This window comes from Callorhinchus milii, unplaced genomic scaffold, assembly GCF_018977255.1.
Source record: "Callorhinchus milii isolate IMCB2004 unplaced genomic scaffold, IMCB_Cmil_1.0 Scaffold8, whole genome shotgun sequence".
In the NCBI taxonomy this organism is placed as follows: Eukaryota; Metazoa; Chordata; class Chondrichthyes; order Chimaeriformes; family Callorhinchidae; genus Callorhinchus; species Callorhinchus milii.
In genome coordinates this window covers 2,619,752-2,633,090 of record NW_024704749.1, presented here as the reverse complement: position 1 = coordinate 2,633,090, position 13,339 = coordinate 2,619,752, and the positions used below count along the sequence as shown (strand labels likewise).

Here is a 13,339-nt window from a genome sequence, read left to right as displayed (position 1 = left end):
GCCTCAGCACCGGAGCTCCGCCCCCCAACCCCCCCACCCCTCCAACGCAACTTCCGCTTCCGCTCCCCCCCGCGGGTCACCTCCAGCCGCCCACCGCCACCAGCCAATCAGCTCCACACGCCAACTCGGTCCGGCCGGAGCACGCGCTCCGCCACTTCGGTTCCGCTGCTTTTGGTTCCCACCCCCTCAAACCCCAAACCCCGACCCCCCCCCCATCTCCGCCGCTCTGGTCTCGTTGTTACCCCTCGTCTTTCGAACGCGAATAAAACGTCACCGTGAATTGCAAAAAAAAAAAAAAAAAAAACTTTTCGGACTTTTCTTCATTCTTTCGTCGTTTTTTTCTCACTCTCTCTCTCTCTCTCTCTCTGTCACGTAGTGGACGAATTCTAATCAGAAACATAGCAATGGATTCAGAAGTCCAGCTGAGGGCTGGACCCCTGACCCCTGACCCCGGACCCACCCCTCCTGTCCCTGGTCACTTGCTGATGTTTGCTCAGTCTTACCATTTTTTTCTCTGGGCATCCGATTTAAAACCCACAATTCTCTGGTATTCCAGTGTTAACCATTCACTTCGGTGTAATGTCAGAGAGAGAAGTGTCCGCTCTCCTGTCCTTATAGATTTCATCGCCTGCTTTAGCATTTGTTATTTGGATGGCAGCATTACTCCGGGATTTAAATCTGATTCACACGAGACAACAGGAGATCCAAGTTTTTTTTTAATCCTAAACACCACGTCGTTGGGTCCTGTCATTGTTTCCTTTGCCTCGTGAATCACTCTGTCTCCCTCGATGTTGCAGAACCATCCGGGAACATTCTATTTGATTTCTTCAGATTTTTCCACAACACCCTTCCCCGCTGCCCTCCTTTGGTGCTTTCGACTCACTTTGGACCAGATTGAATATTAACAGGACAGAGTTGCACAATGCAGAGGAGTTTTATTTCCATTCATCCACTCCACTACCTATCTTTCAGGATTTGGTAATCGGAGCGGGGGTGGGGGTGGGGGTGGGGGACGGGGGACGGGACGCAAAAGTGGGATTTGTTTTGGAACCGCTTTAAGGCGAGGCAAGATGGGATTTCAACAGTCATGATGTTCCTTGAATGATAGATCAATTCCATCTCGGTACTGATACGAGTGACTTTGATTCCATTCTTCCTGATGATCTGTAACCAACTATTTTCAGGCTGGATTGCTTCGGCTAATCTTCCAAATTATCTGAGAAATACCTTATGAAACTCTTCATTTTGTGCATCCAGAGATGGAGGGGATCATTACTCATGTACAATAAGGCAGTGATCTTCTGGAAGAAATCTGATAGCGGCCACGATACAGTGGAAAGATGCAGCCCTGAGGCAACACAGACCAGACAGTCAGAGATTAGATTCCCAATCTGCACTGAGTCATTTGATTTCAGCAAAAAACAATAGATTAGGCATCGGGTTAGCACGGGAGAAAATGAAGCTCTTGCTCTTACTATTATTGGAGTCCTGTAGCTCAGTGGTTAGAGCACTCACCTTGAAAGCGAGAGACCTGAGTTCAATTCCAGGCAGAGGGCGAAACCTTGGGCAAGTTTCCTTACTCCACACAGAGCCTAATAATAATCCCTCCAAAACCAAAAACAATAATAAATTATTCATTTTCAATCCACGACTGTTTGTGGGACATTGCTGTGCGCAATTGGCTGCCGCGTTCGCCCACAAATATACAGTCAATTCACTTTACAGTGTGTTCTGTGAAGCGCTTTGGGACGTCGAGAAGACGTGAAAAGCGCTATATCAAATGCAAGGATTATTATTATTATTATTATTACGGGTGAAGTTATTATTCTGTTCGAAATAGAAGTGTATCCAGGTGAGGCAGGCTCTGACTTTCCTTGAGTGTCACTGGACGGTTACATAACCTGCTCAGTGTCTGACCCTCAGCAGCAACAACAACAACAACAACTTGCACTTGCACAGCGCCCTCCACGCCGGGCCTCACGCAACGAAGGGCGAGTGACCACTTGGCGTTTGGCCCCGTTGAGGAAATAAATGTCCGCGAAACTCTGATCCCGGTCCCAGTCACTGCCTCCGGGCCCACGAGGAGGACGGGAGGAGAGGTGCTGATCGCCCACTGGGGCTCTCCCATCAGGACTGGATTGGGACCGTGAGAGCGCCCCCTACCGCCTGCCCAGGGGAGGGGCTCGGGTGCCGGTGCAGCGCCCCCCAGAGGCCGGCGGAGGAGGTGACAGCGGAACAGTGAGTGGCTCTCGCTCCCCCTTTTGAGGTTTGGTGCACTTGTGGAGCCGGACCTTTGTTCCCGGCTCTATGATCCGGCGGAGTGATGAGTGCGCCGCCCGGTTCCGGTGGGAGCGGAAGTGCCGGTGCGGGAGCGGAGGGAGAGACCCGGGCAGCATCGGGACGCCGAGCGACACCCGCCCAGAAGGAAGGCCGGTCCCAGGCCCGACCCCCGCCCAGGGCCCAGCGGCGCAGTATGAAGCTGCTGAAACCCGCTTGGGTCCATCACAATGGTGAGCGGCGAGGCTGGGACTGCGACTGACCAGAGAGTCAGGATGGAGGGGCCCGGGGGGGCAGGTGGGGGACAGGGGGGCCGGGGACAGGGGGGGGCAGGTGGGGACAGGTGGGGGACAGGGGGGGGGCAGGTGGGGCTCGGGGGCAGACGGCGGGTTGGGGGCCGGTGACAGGGAGGCAGGTGGGGGTAGGGGGCAGGTGGGGGCAGGTGTGGGCAGGTGGGGGCTGGGACTCCGGGACCTAACAGGAGGTTGAAGGGGCTTCAGCTTTCAGGCTGCACCAGAAGTTCGGACCCGGTGAGAGGGTCAGACTCGCCTTCGAGATCAGGTGTGTGAGAGTGGACAGGACATTCCGGACTGATTTACGGGCGTCAGTTCGACTCAGTTGAGTTGCACTCTTCCTCCACACCTGGATTTCATTTGAACGTCCTGACTGCGGCTCTGGTGTACTGCTGAGAGCCGGTGTTGCATTGTCGGAGCTGTTATCAGATGTTAAATCAAATGTTAAATCAAATGTCCATCGAATAGTGCCATCTTTAATGCCCATCCGAAGACCCTGTACCGCGATTTGTAAAGAGAAGACAGTTTCTTGTGGTGACCTGACCAATAATTCTCCAGATCAACTGGTCATTCACCGGATGGTTGTTTGCAGGACTGAGCTGGTGCAAAAACAGCTGTCACATTTGCTGTTAATATAGTTCATCTTTCGAATACCAAAGAGGTACAATAATTTGCAATATTCAAATAACCAAGTCCGCATTGGTGAGCCAGTGGGTAGCTTCGGAAGCGCCTTACGGATTTACAGTGTGGTCCATAGTGTGCCACCAGTGCCTGCCACCACATTGTGTGAGGCCCCTTGACACATTTTGACATCTACATATTTAGTGTCTCGAGAAAAACACAGTTGCGCTGAAATTGCTATAAAGAAATGTCAGCACTGTGAGGATATGTGTACAGTTCAAAGTAGTGTGTTTAGGTGTGCAAGTCTGCAGCAGTGAATAAAGCACATAAGGGAAATTAAACTTGCATACAACTCTGCACTTCTGTTTTGCAAAAAATTTGATTTAAAATATGTGGCGCACAAACACTGCCTGTTTGTGTTTACAAATGGACATTTTCTGCTCTCAGGAATTTATTATTTGCTTCTCCGGCAAATTTGAGGGTGTGTTTAATTGTGATGTTGTTTCACAAGACGATGTCTTGTGAAACAAGACTGTAGTTAATTTCCTGAGACAGAAGAATGGGGCAGTAACAGTTCAGTTGAGCTCCAAACTCTGCTGTGATATGGAGTAAATGGACACGTGTCTCTGCTCAGTGTAAGGAAAGGAGTTCAGAATGCTTTCCAGTGAAGAAGGATGGGAGAAAATTGGCGAGAAGAACTTTTTTTATTGGCTGTTCTTTACCCTTCTAGCAAGAGCACTTGCTAAAAAGGGTAAAGTTTGCTGAGATCCAGTGACTTAATTTGTGCGTACATCTTTGTATATCCAGGTTGGCCTTCCTCATTGTGTGAGTTTTTTTAATTAATATTTATGATTGACTGTGCGTGCAAGTTACCGTGTTCGTATATTGACAGGCAATTTGTAGGGAAGAGGATGTAGTCGCTAGTCTATATAATAATAATAATAATAATCCTTGCATTTGATATAGCGCTTTTCACATCGGGAGGACGTCCCAAAGTGCTTCACAGAACACACTGTAAACTGAATTGACTATGTTTGTGGGCGAACGCGGGGGCCAATTGCGCACAGCAATGTCCCACAAACAGTCGTAAATTGAAAATGACCAATTTATTATTGTTTTTGGTTTTGGAGGGATTATTATTAGGCTCTGTGTGGAGTAAGGAAACTTGCCCAAGTTTTCGCCCTCTGCCTGGAATTGAACTCAGGTCTCTCACTTGCAAAGCGAGTGCTCTAACCACTGAGCTACAGGACTCCGGAGGTGAACTTTTGTCCAAACTAATCTTAAACCTTTTGCATTTTCTGTCAAGTCTGGTATTGTATGGGAAGCATTTCAGTGAAGCAGAAGAGAGAGAGAGAGAGAGAAAAAAAGAGCAACGATTGAAATGATTGTCCAGTATTGCAGGAAACGACAGTCTTGAATAACAAGAGTCTCGATGTGCTGAACGCCACTCACTCCTGAGTGCAGCATTGCCGGTGTAGTGTGTGAGTGGCAGTGGGTGGACACGGGCATATTTCAGATGCAGATCGTGACCCATTCCCAGATGGCCAGTCAGCCCCTGCCGGTGCCTCTCTTGTGTTCGGTCCCTACGAGACTGGGAGAACCGAGGCCCCTTTTCTTTAGTCATACTCTCCTAACAAGCGCAGCTACAGCTTGCCTGGTTTGTGCGACCCCCTCCCCGGTGTGAGCACTGCAAGCTCTGATGTCCCATTCCTGTTGTGCCAGCGCTTCAGCCTCAGTGTGTCCACGATCTCCTGCACCGCCACGGCCTGGAGCAGGTCCTGCTTGTTGGCAATCACCAGGAAGGGGACGCCGGTCAGGTGCGTGTGGTTCAGGACGCGCCTGAGCTCCTTTCGAGCAACCCCCAGGCGTGTCCGATCTGAACTGTCCACCACGAAGATCAGACCGTCTTTGCCTTCCAAGTAATCCTTCCAACAAGCTCGTAACTGTTCCTGGCCACCCACGCCCCAGATAGTGGCTGAGTCCTTCTTCCCGGCCCCCATTGTCTCCACGTTAAACCCCACCGTGGGAGAAGTTTGCATCCTCTCGTTCAGTTTTAACCTGTACAAAAGTGTGGACTATATATACCATATATACGTATTATATATTCAGGAATCTATGTGAATAAAAATATATGGTCACTACACTTTATAGTATATTCTGTGAAGTGCTTTGCGACGTCTCAAACACGTGATAAGGCGCTATATCAAATGCAATGATTATTATTACAGTGAAGGCCCATAGTGCAGGACATCATCAAGGTTGCAAAGAATAAGGCAGAAGGGTGAGATATGTGAGCAAATAGTGATTAGATGTCAGCTACCTTGGGTTATAAAAACAAATGATTGCAGGAGAAAGGCAAGACTAAGGGAGTTCCACTGACTTGAGGGTCTGGAAAAAAANGTTCCTAAAGTTTTTTGATTTCAACACAGTAAGAATGCAGAATGGAGGAAAAGCACATATTGAACAGTTATTTCGGAATTTGGGGGGAAAAAAACTGCTTCGGTAGTAACTGTAGTTTGAAAATTCCACAGGATGCAGCATGAGTTTACTTTACAGTGGGGAAAAAGCAGAGTGAATGTTGTGCTTACACTAGAAATCTGAGCCAGAATTTTGCTTTTTTTTGTTTTCATTTTAGCCGTATTTTCATTTCAGAGCAGCCATGATGTGATAGAACGGTGGAACAGGCTCAAGGGGTTGAATGGCCTACTCCTGTTCCTATTTATTCTTTTTTTTCTGATATAATGTACAACACCCACACGTTTGTTGTGTTAATTTTGAAACGTTACCTTGAGTCAAATGGAGTCCTGGCCAATATATAGAAATGTACAGTTGGACTGATTAAACTGGGAAGCTAAAAAGTAGCATTGAAAGTATGAAGGAAAAGATCTGAGCAGTGGTTATTAATCCCTTACTTTCAAGGGCTACTTTGCTTATTATCTCTTCTCTTCGAAAGGCACTTACTTATGATGAGGTGCATTGCTACAAGTGTTGACTGGTTTCTGATACTTAACCCTTGCGCAAGTGGATGTTCTTAATGTATGAGATCAGACAGTGGGGTGTTAACAGGTATTTGATTGTGAGAGCTGGCAACACACCTCACAGTCAAATCATGAATATTAATCCAGTCCACTGTCTCTGTAGGACTTGATAAAGCCTTCCAGCTCCATCAATCTGGGGACATCACTCTCTGTCTCTTGGTCATCGAGTGTCTGCTACAAGCTGAAATCTACAGAGATTCATATATTTTGAATGAAGTGCACACTCTCCCTGCTCGACCAAGTGCAGGTTGGCTTAGGCCAAGGCTTGGAAATGTCGGACTGTGTAATAGGGAACTGCTGGAGTTTAACCAGATAAAACTGCACGGCTTGCTATTGTAATCAATGGCTGGCAATCCTTTCCACTGCTTGTCTAGTTGAAACATCCCTACCAATTAGCGCTTAGGCTTGCAGGGTTAACGAGAGAGAGGAGAATCCCAACTCCCAATGACTGGTTTGTTTCTCCCTTTCCAGCTGATGAACCAGGCTGGATAGTACTGTGGACCTACATAATAATAATAATAATAATCCTTGCATTTGATATAGCGCTTTTCACGTCGGGAGGACGTCCCAAAGCGCTTCACAGAACACACTGTAAAGTGAATTGATTGTATATTTGTGGGCGAACGCGGCAGCCAATTGCGCACAGCAATGTCCCACACACAGTCGTAGACTGAAAATGACCAATTTATTATTGTTTTTGGTTTTGGAGGGATTATTATTAGGCTCTGTGTGGAGTAAGGAAACTTGCCCAAGGTTTCGCCCTCTGCCTGGAATTGAACTCAGGTTCTCTCACTTGCAAAGCGAGTGCTCTAACCACTGAGCTACAGGACTCTGAATTGTTGTTGTATTAGATGTCTGACGAGTGCAAGTTTGACCCTTGCTTGGTGGATAGCAGATACTGCTCCTGGATCTCCTCCTTTCTGATTGAACCATCTCTCTGTTTGTACTTTGCATTAAGGCAGGTGTGCCTTAATGTGTGCCACAGCACAGTCCTATTTGGTTACTTCCAGCGCCTTGGGACATTCTGACGTGAAAGGCTTCATATAAGTGTAATTTGTTTTTGTTGTTGATTTGCCACTTTGTTTGTCGGAAACATGAGCTTCTTAGGAAAGATATAAATTCATCCTTTGCTCTGTCCTAGTTCTTGGTAAGGTAATATCTTGGTCGCATCCTTCAAAATAGTACTTGTATAAATGATTTGCTGCTAGGAACAAATGCTGCCTTTCAGTTTCTTGTACTAGGACTGATAAGTACATAATGCTGATCATATTCCCTTCTCATTTAGTAAATGGAGTTTTCTTTCGCAGGTAAGCCAATATTTTCTGTGGACATCCATCCCGATGGAACAAAGTTTGCAACAGGTGGACAAGGTAAGAGCAGGACTGCGAGCTGCTTACAATCTGCGTAAGGAATTGTAGCCCTGGAATCTCCCACGTCAAGGCTGCTTCACCTCCCCATCCCTATGGAAGTGCAGGAGATTTGTTAACATTGGTTGTTACACTGTTCAGCAAAATAATTAGTAATGATCGTACACTATTGATACAAACAGTACAGTACAAAATTACTTTTGTATAGCGCCTTTCATGTCCAGGGGATGTCACAAGGCGCTTGATGAAGTAGATAGCCCATACCGCAGTCCTGTTGTGCAGAGTAGAGGGACTAACTTTCTTGGAGCTTGACAAAACGGCCCTTGAGATCGGAGGTCCATAATGTATTGAGTCATGACTCTCATTGTTTTGTCTGGTAAGGTTAGTCAATGCTGCAAAATCCATCTGGCATTGCAAGGTCACTGATGCTCTCTAGCTAGCTCAATGAAAGTCATCCTTACCATTTAACCTTGAAGATAGTATGTTTTTTGTGAACCTTCTTGCTTTGCGGATGTGCTGGACGTACAGTTTGTTTCCACCTCTCACATTCCCTCTGGCTCTCTCCCAACAGAACTGATTGACTGTTGGATAATGATTTGGATTGCTTTTCTTACTTTGCTTTGTGTTTAATTTCCATACACAGGCGAGGATTCAGGGAAGGTTGTTATTTGGAACATGCCACCAGTTGTGCGGGAAGAGGACGAGAAAAATGAGAATATCCCCAAAATGCTTTGCCAAATGGATAACCACCTGGGTATGTGAAAACCTGAACACAGATGTAAAATCACTAAGTTGCTCAGGAAAATTACTGCCGACTGCCTTAAAGATCCTACAACCCACTAAATGACCCTCTCACTATTTTGTGTAATCTAGCTGACTTCTGTTATAACATGGGGATTTGAGGTCCATGAACCCCATGTTATACCAAGGCACGTTTTTAAAAAACGCCACTGATTAGTGCTTCCAGGTTATCAGATCGCTGCCGATGTCACTTCCAGTGTGCTACGCACATGTAGCCAGCCTGTCAGCCATAGAAACGTGCTAAGCTTCTGGTATAACAAGTCTACAATACATCTGCACAATAAGATGCCCCATGCTAAATGGGCTCATTGTAACAGGATCAGCTTGTATCTAGAAATTATATTCAGTCAGTATTGTTCCTTAAAGGATAGGTGTGAAAGTATCAACTTGCGGTAGTTGCTATTAGAGCCAAATTACTGTCAAAATAACCTTTCCGCTATAGATGAGAGCTAGGCAGTGCTATTGCTGCAGTTAAAACTATTTGGGTAACTCCTCTCTAGGGGGGCTTATTAAAGCAACAGCGTGATGGAACAGATGCAAAGAAATTCCTCCTCTTAATCCTGTCTAAAGATCAGCCTGTTTTTGTTAATGCAGGAGTGTCTTTTTAAGGTGGGTGTCTCCCCATAAACCCAAGTTATATTCACTTGTGCAGTAAGCACATATTTGTTCAGTTCATGAGTTTTATAGCAAATTAAAGGTGTTAGAAATGTGGGAGATTCTTCATCTCTCTGATCCTAGACATAAGAGAACCTCACCTTCTCTGAGACTGATGCTTCTGCAGGAGTTTCTGCAGGAGTAAGCCTTGCCTCACAGGTAACATGTAGAATGTCTGGATTTATCTCGCTATAATCTTCAGGGCTATGTGGCAATTTAAATGAATGAACCCATTCAAAAATAACCTAGTTAAAACATTTTTAGACGATATATTACACCTCTTCTATTTGTAGTTTAAATTAATTTTGCGTCCAATGTGTCCTTGCACATGGACAATGTGTTCTTTTCTTTGTTTCCTGCAGCCTGTGTCAACTGTGTGCGATGGTCCAATAACGGACTGTACCTGGCTTCGGGCGGAGATGACAAGCTGATCATGCTTTGGAAGAGAGCTGCGTAAGTCTCTCAAACTGACAAACACTCCGAGCTTCACTCGCCCAATCCTAACAGGCTGCTTCTACTTGTTTAACAAAATAAATTGTGTATAAGAATGTGTTGAGGCAAAGACTGAGATTTAGGAGTATGGGTTATTATCGTGTTTGCAAAATTAAAACAATAATAATAATAATAATAATTCTTGCATTTGATATAGCGCTTTTCACGTCGGGAGGACGTCCCAAAGCGCTTCACAGAATATACTGTAAAGTGAATTGACTGTATATTTGTGGGCGAACGCGGCAGCCAATTGCGCACAGCAATGTTCCACAAACAGTCGTAGATTGAAAATGACCAATTTATTATTGGTTTTGGAGGGATTATTATTAGGCTCTGTGTGGAGTAAGGAAAGTTGCCCAAGGTTTCGCCCTCTGCCTGGAATTGAACTCTGATCTCTCGCTTGCAAAGCGAGTGCTCTAACCACTGAGCTACAGGACTCCACGATCTTAACGGGAGCTTCGGAGGAACTTCCCGCAGAGGGTGGCGAGTGTATGGAACTCACAACTGGAAGTTGCAGTTGAAGGAAAAAGCATCCAACATATTTAAGAGTAAACTTGATGCAAGATGAGGGTGAGGAAATAGAGGGATATAGGAGAGAGACATAGGAGGCGTGCAGGTACGTGTCGAGTATAAACATCAGCACAAACTAGTTGGGCCGAATGACCTGATTTCATGACGTATCATTTTATGTAATTCCACTGGCATCCAGAGGATAGTATGCAAGAGATCAATTGGGATAAAGCACTTTTTCAGCCAAACCAGTTATGATTTTGGAATACCAGTTGATCTGCTTAACAAATGCAGAAGGTACAGGGATATCTTTTGGAGGTATTATCCTGTACTTCTGTACTTACAGCAAAATCCTATAGATTGAAATTACTGTGTATTGCTGTTTGTGCTGATGTATTCACCAATACAGGATAAAGTATAATCATGCTTGAACTTAAGGCATTCCTTAATGTACATTTATCCTGCTAGTGTTAGATAGACAGCTGAACTTGTGGAGGTGTATTACCCTGTGGTACTGAATCTACTGACCTGACTGATGAATGAGAAAGCCAAAATGAACATTGGCAACTCAAGACTATTGGTTACAGAACATGCTGAGTTGCAGTCAGCGTGCCTGATGATTTTCTGCCAATGTACAGCTACTGATTAGTAAACAAAAACAAATGTGAACCCATCCTAGTCTGGGATCACTCCAGCTTCGTTGAGAAAAATCAGAATGTGAATGACTTAAGTTACGAATGTAAACTTATTCGTGGTGGTAAGTGTGTGATTGTTTTTGACAGGTACATCGGACCAAGCAGTGTTTTTGGCTCCAGTAGTAAACTGGCCAATGTGGAGCAATGGAGATGTGTTTCCATACTTAGAAGTCATACGGGGGGTAAGAGCTTGTATTGAATTCTATTCTTTTAAATCTGTTGCACCATGAAATCAGTCTACACTTCTGGAAGGAGGAAAGGAAGATTAAAGGAAAATTAAATCTAGATGGGATTACTTTCATTTTCCTGGGAATCAGTTGTACCTGAAGAGCACAGACAATAGTCTGTGAGCCATTTGCTTGCTTGCATTTATGTAAGGTGTCTGACACATGTGGAATTGCATCACCACGCTGAGAGTATGCAGACCAGACTGAGAGTTCCGAATTTGTACGCCACCTATATGTGGACATTTCCCTGAGTCTTGAATGGAATGCATACTCTCTTTCTGGAGGAGTGGCGCTCTGTTTAACTAATTCGGGAGAATATTGGGTGCAAATTGGCAAGAGGTAAGGTTTGGGTCCCCAGAATGAGCGTCAGGTTGCGTTACTGCTGGAGTTCAACCAGTTAAACCGCATAGCTTGCAATTGAGAACATTGTCTGGCAAGTTTCCTGCTGCTCGTCAGCTAAGACCATAACCAATAGGCCTTTGGTTTGCAGGGTTAATAGGAGCTGAACAGGAGGAATTCCTGCTCCAAGTCTGGAATAGACGATGGTGCGGATCCAAGTGAAAAAAATCATCTTTAATGAGCTGAAAGAGTACAAATGTAGTTATTTTTGTAAAACCTTTTCAGCCTGTAGGAAATGTGCATATTTTAGTGTATGATGATGTTCCTTTACTTCCTTAGTGTGGGAAAGGAGTTCAAAAAAATTCCCTGCTGATGCTTCTTAAACCCTATATTCAGACTTCAGATTTAATAGCAGTATTTGGACCTTTCACTTCACCATATCTTGGCTGTGCTGCCTCTTATGTCACATATCTAGGAGTTGTCCCAATGTGAAACTCATTGACCGAGGCTTCTGTTTGTGATGTAGATGTGATGGACTTGTCCTGGTCACCCCACGATGCCTGGCTCTCCTCCTGCAGCATTGATAACACCATTGTTATTTGGAATGCTCTAAAGTTCCCAGGTGAGATTGGAAATGCCACTGGATTGATGTTACAGTGCAGCTGGATTAAAACTAGTATGAAGGAGAATCGTTTCAACAGGATTCTGCAATAATCCCTTTAATAAAATAATAATAATAATTTGGTCATTCAGTCCACGACTGTTTGTGTGACACTGCTGTTCACAATTGGCTGCCACATTTCCCTCACAAAATATACATACAGTAAATTTACAGTTAACGCTTTGAGATGTCTCGAAGACGTGATAAGGTGCTATAACAAATGCAAGGATTATTACTATTATTTGGTTTTGCCACAGTAAAATAACTATCATCTCAAATCTGGTTAGAACTTGGCCTTTTATTCTCAGAACGTTAATTCTAAACTTTACTGATGATTCTGTAGCTTAGTGTGATCCTCAAGGTTCTCATATTGTTTAAAGGGCCACCATTGCTAATGATGTTTCAACTTTCTTTCTTGCAGAAATTATTGCAACACTAAGAGGACATTCAGGACTGGTGAAGGGGCTCACCTGGGATCCTGTTGGAAAGTATATCGCATCCCAGGCTGATGACCGGAGCTTGAAAGTATGGAGGACCTTGGATTGGCAGCTAGAGACCAACATCACCAAACCTTTTGACGAAGTAGGTGCTTTCAGCAAACATTTGAAATATTGCCTTGGAGCTCAGTAGCTTTTTGCTGCTATCTTCGCCACTGTTTGGATGCTTGTAAGAAACTGTTATCAAGACCATCTGTGGTTTTGCAGGAAATTGTCGTGCAGGTTTGTCAACAGCTACTGTACCTGAAGTGACGTTCCCAACCACATGCAGGCGACTGCAATTTTCTCCATCTGCTCCCAGAGCAATATTTGCATTGAAATGACAGTGGTAACGAGTAGCATGTTCTTTAGGGAACACGCATCCAAAGAAGGCTTGAATATTGCATGGTTTCCATTGTCATTCTGTGTATGTTAACTGTGCAACCAAACAAAGTCCTGTATTAAGCAATGAAGGTTGTGCATTGAAACCCAAACTTTGTACGCAACACACAAAGCGGTTTCACACATTCTGCTGTTCCAGGTATAGATAGCAGATCTTGGGTTGTCTGAATGCTGTATTATTTTGTTTTATAGTTTGGAATAAATGATTGCCCCGTTGTTGAAGTGAAGACATGGTCCATCAAAATGGGTCCGTAAAAATGAGCATATAAGGAAAACCTGGTGCATTCGCATTTCAGTGCCATAGGCTCAGGAAAAGATATGTGGCCGAAAAACCAAACTGCCTGAATTAGCACAGCAATCATGTCATTGATCACGTCAGTGTGATTGATGTGGCCATGCAACTAAACAAAGCCCCGTATTAACCAGTGCAGGTTGTGCATTGAAACCCAGAACTTGTACACCAACACACAAAGTAGTTTCACACAC

At 44.8% G+C, this 13,339-nt stretch overlaps 2 protein-coding genes across 5 annotated transcripts in view; one reads left to right on the top strand and one right to left on the bottom strand.

Annotated features, from left to right (window-relative positions):
• mrpl40 (mitochondrial ribosomal protein L40) overlaps positions 1-886 on the bottom strand; it is a 17,228-nt gene extending 16,342 nt beyond the window's left edge. The window contains 1 exon segment of one of the 2 annotated variants that reach the window (NM_001292464.1): positions 504-886. The gene's annotated coding sequence lies outside the window, so the exon portion shown is untranslated. 2 annotated transcript variants of the gene reach the window in all.
• Positions 887-2,216: 1,330 nt separating this feature from the next.
• The window catches only part of LOC103188581 (protein HIRA), a 50,593-nt gene continuing 39,470 nt past the window's right edge, over positions 2,217-13,339 (top strand). For all 3 annotated transcript variants that reach the window (XM_007908616.2, XM_007908615.2, XM_042337705.1), the window contains exons 1-7: positions 2,217-2,510; positions 7,537-7,599; positions 8,240-8,350; positions 9,414-9,504; positions 10,836-10,930; positions 11,841-11,936; positions 12,397-12,557. In XM_007908616.2, the coding sequence (XP_007906807.2) occupies positions 2,324-2,510; positions 7,537-7,599; positions 8,240-8,350; positions 9,414-9,504; positions 10,836-10,930; positions 11,841-11,936; positions 12,397-12,557 (804 nt within the window). In that variant the 5' untranslated portion in view covers positions 2,217-2,323. The remainder of the gene's footprint in view (positions 2,511-7,536; positions 7,600-8,239; positions 8,351-9,413; positions 9,505-10,835; positions 10,931-11,840; positions 11,937-12,396; positions 12,558-13,339) is intronic.